The following is a 611-nucleotide window of genomic DNA, read 5'->3' on the forward strand; positions in this document are numbered from 1 at the left end:
AAATCTGAGGGCTCTTCAGGCTCTGCAGGAAAGATATTCAGAAACATATTCACATTTTGACTAATCAGTTAATTCAGTGTTTTATCTGTTCTGAAGTCAAACTCTATCAGAAGAACCTACTTGATCGATCCTTCCAGGGATTCTCCAGAAACTCTTCTTGGGACTCTTTAGAACTTGAGTCACTGGAATCTTTTCTGCTCTTCTTAGACTTCTTTTTCTTATATTTCTTCCTGCATTGATTATAATTTGATATAAATTGATTTAATATTCCCAGGTTAAAGGGCATCTTACTTTTTCAAGGCAGCGAAAGACTGATTGAAATGATTTGGATGCTCAGCTTATTCAAATGTGTTAGAGAAGAATTTGTATTAAAAAATTTAACTTATTTATTTCACCATAAGCTGGCTCAGACAGTAAAGAATCTGCCTGCAATGCAGGAGACCCAGGTTCGATTCCTGGGTTGGGACGATCCCCTGGAGAAGGGAATGGCAACCCAATCCAGTAGACTTGCCTGGAGAATTCCATGGACAGAGGAGCCTGGTGAGCTACAGTCCATGTGGTCGCAAAGAGTCAGATAAGACTGAGCAACAAACACTTTCACTTTCAAGGGA

General features: G+C 39.4%; 1 protein-coding gene across 1 annotated transcript in view; it reads right to left on the reverse strand.

The window, feature by feature from the left end:
- NKAP (NFKB activating protein) overlaps positions 1-611 on the reverse strand; it is a gene marked incomplete at its 5' end in the record, with an annotated part of 18,578 nt that overhangs the window by 9,788 nt on the left and 8,179 nt on the right. Inside the window, 2 exon segments of the mRNA XM_010856973.1 lie at positions 1-22; positions 121-230. Of these exon segments, the coding sequence (XP_010855275.1) occupies positions 1-22; positions 121-230 (132 nt within the window).

The sequence above is a fragment of the Bison bison genome, unplaced genomic scaffold (assembly GCF_000754665.1).
Source record: "Bison bison bison isolate TAMUID 2011002044 unplaced genomic scaffold, Bison_UMD1.0 scf7180017864375, whole genome shotgun sequence".
In the NCBI taxonomy this organism is placed as follows: Eukaryota; Metazoa; Chordata; class Mammalia; order Artiodactyla; family Bovidae; genus Bison; species Bison bison.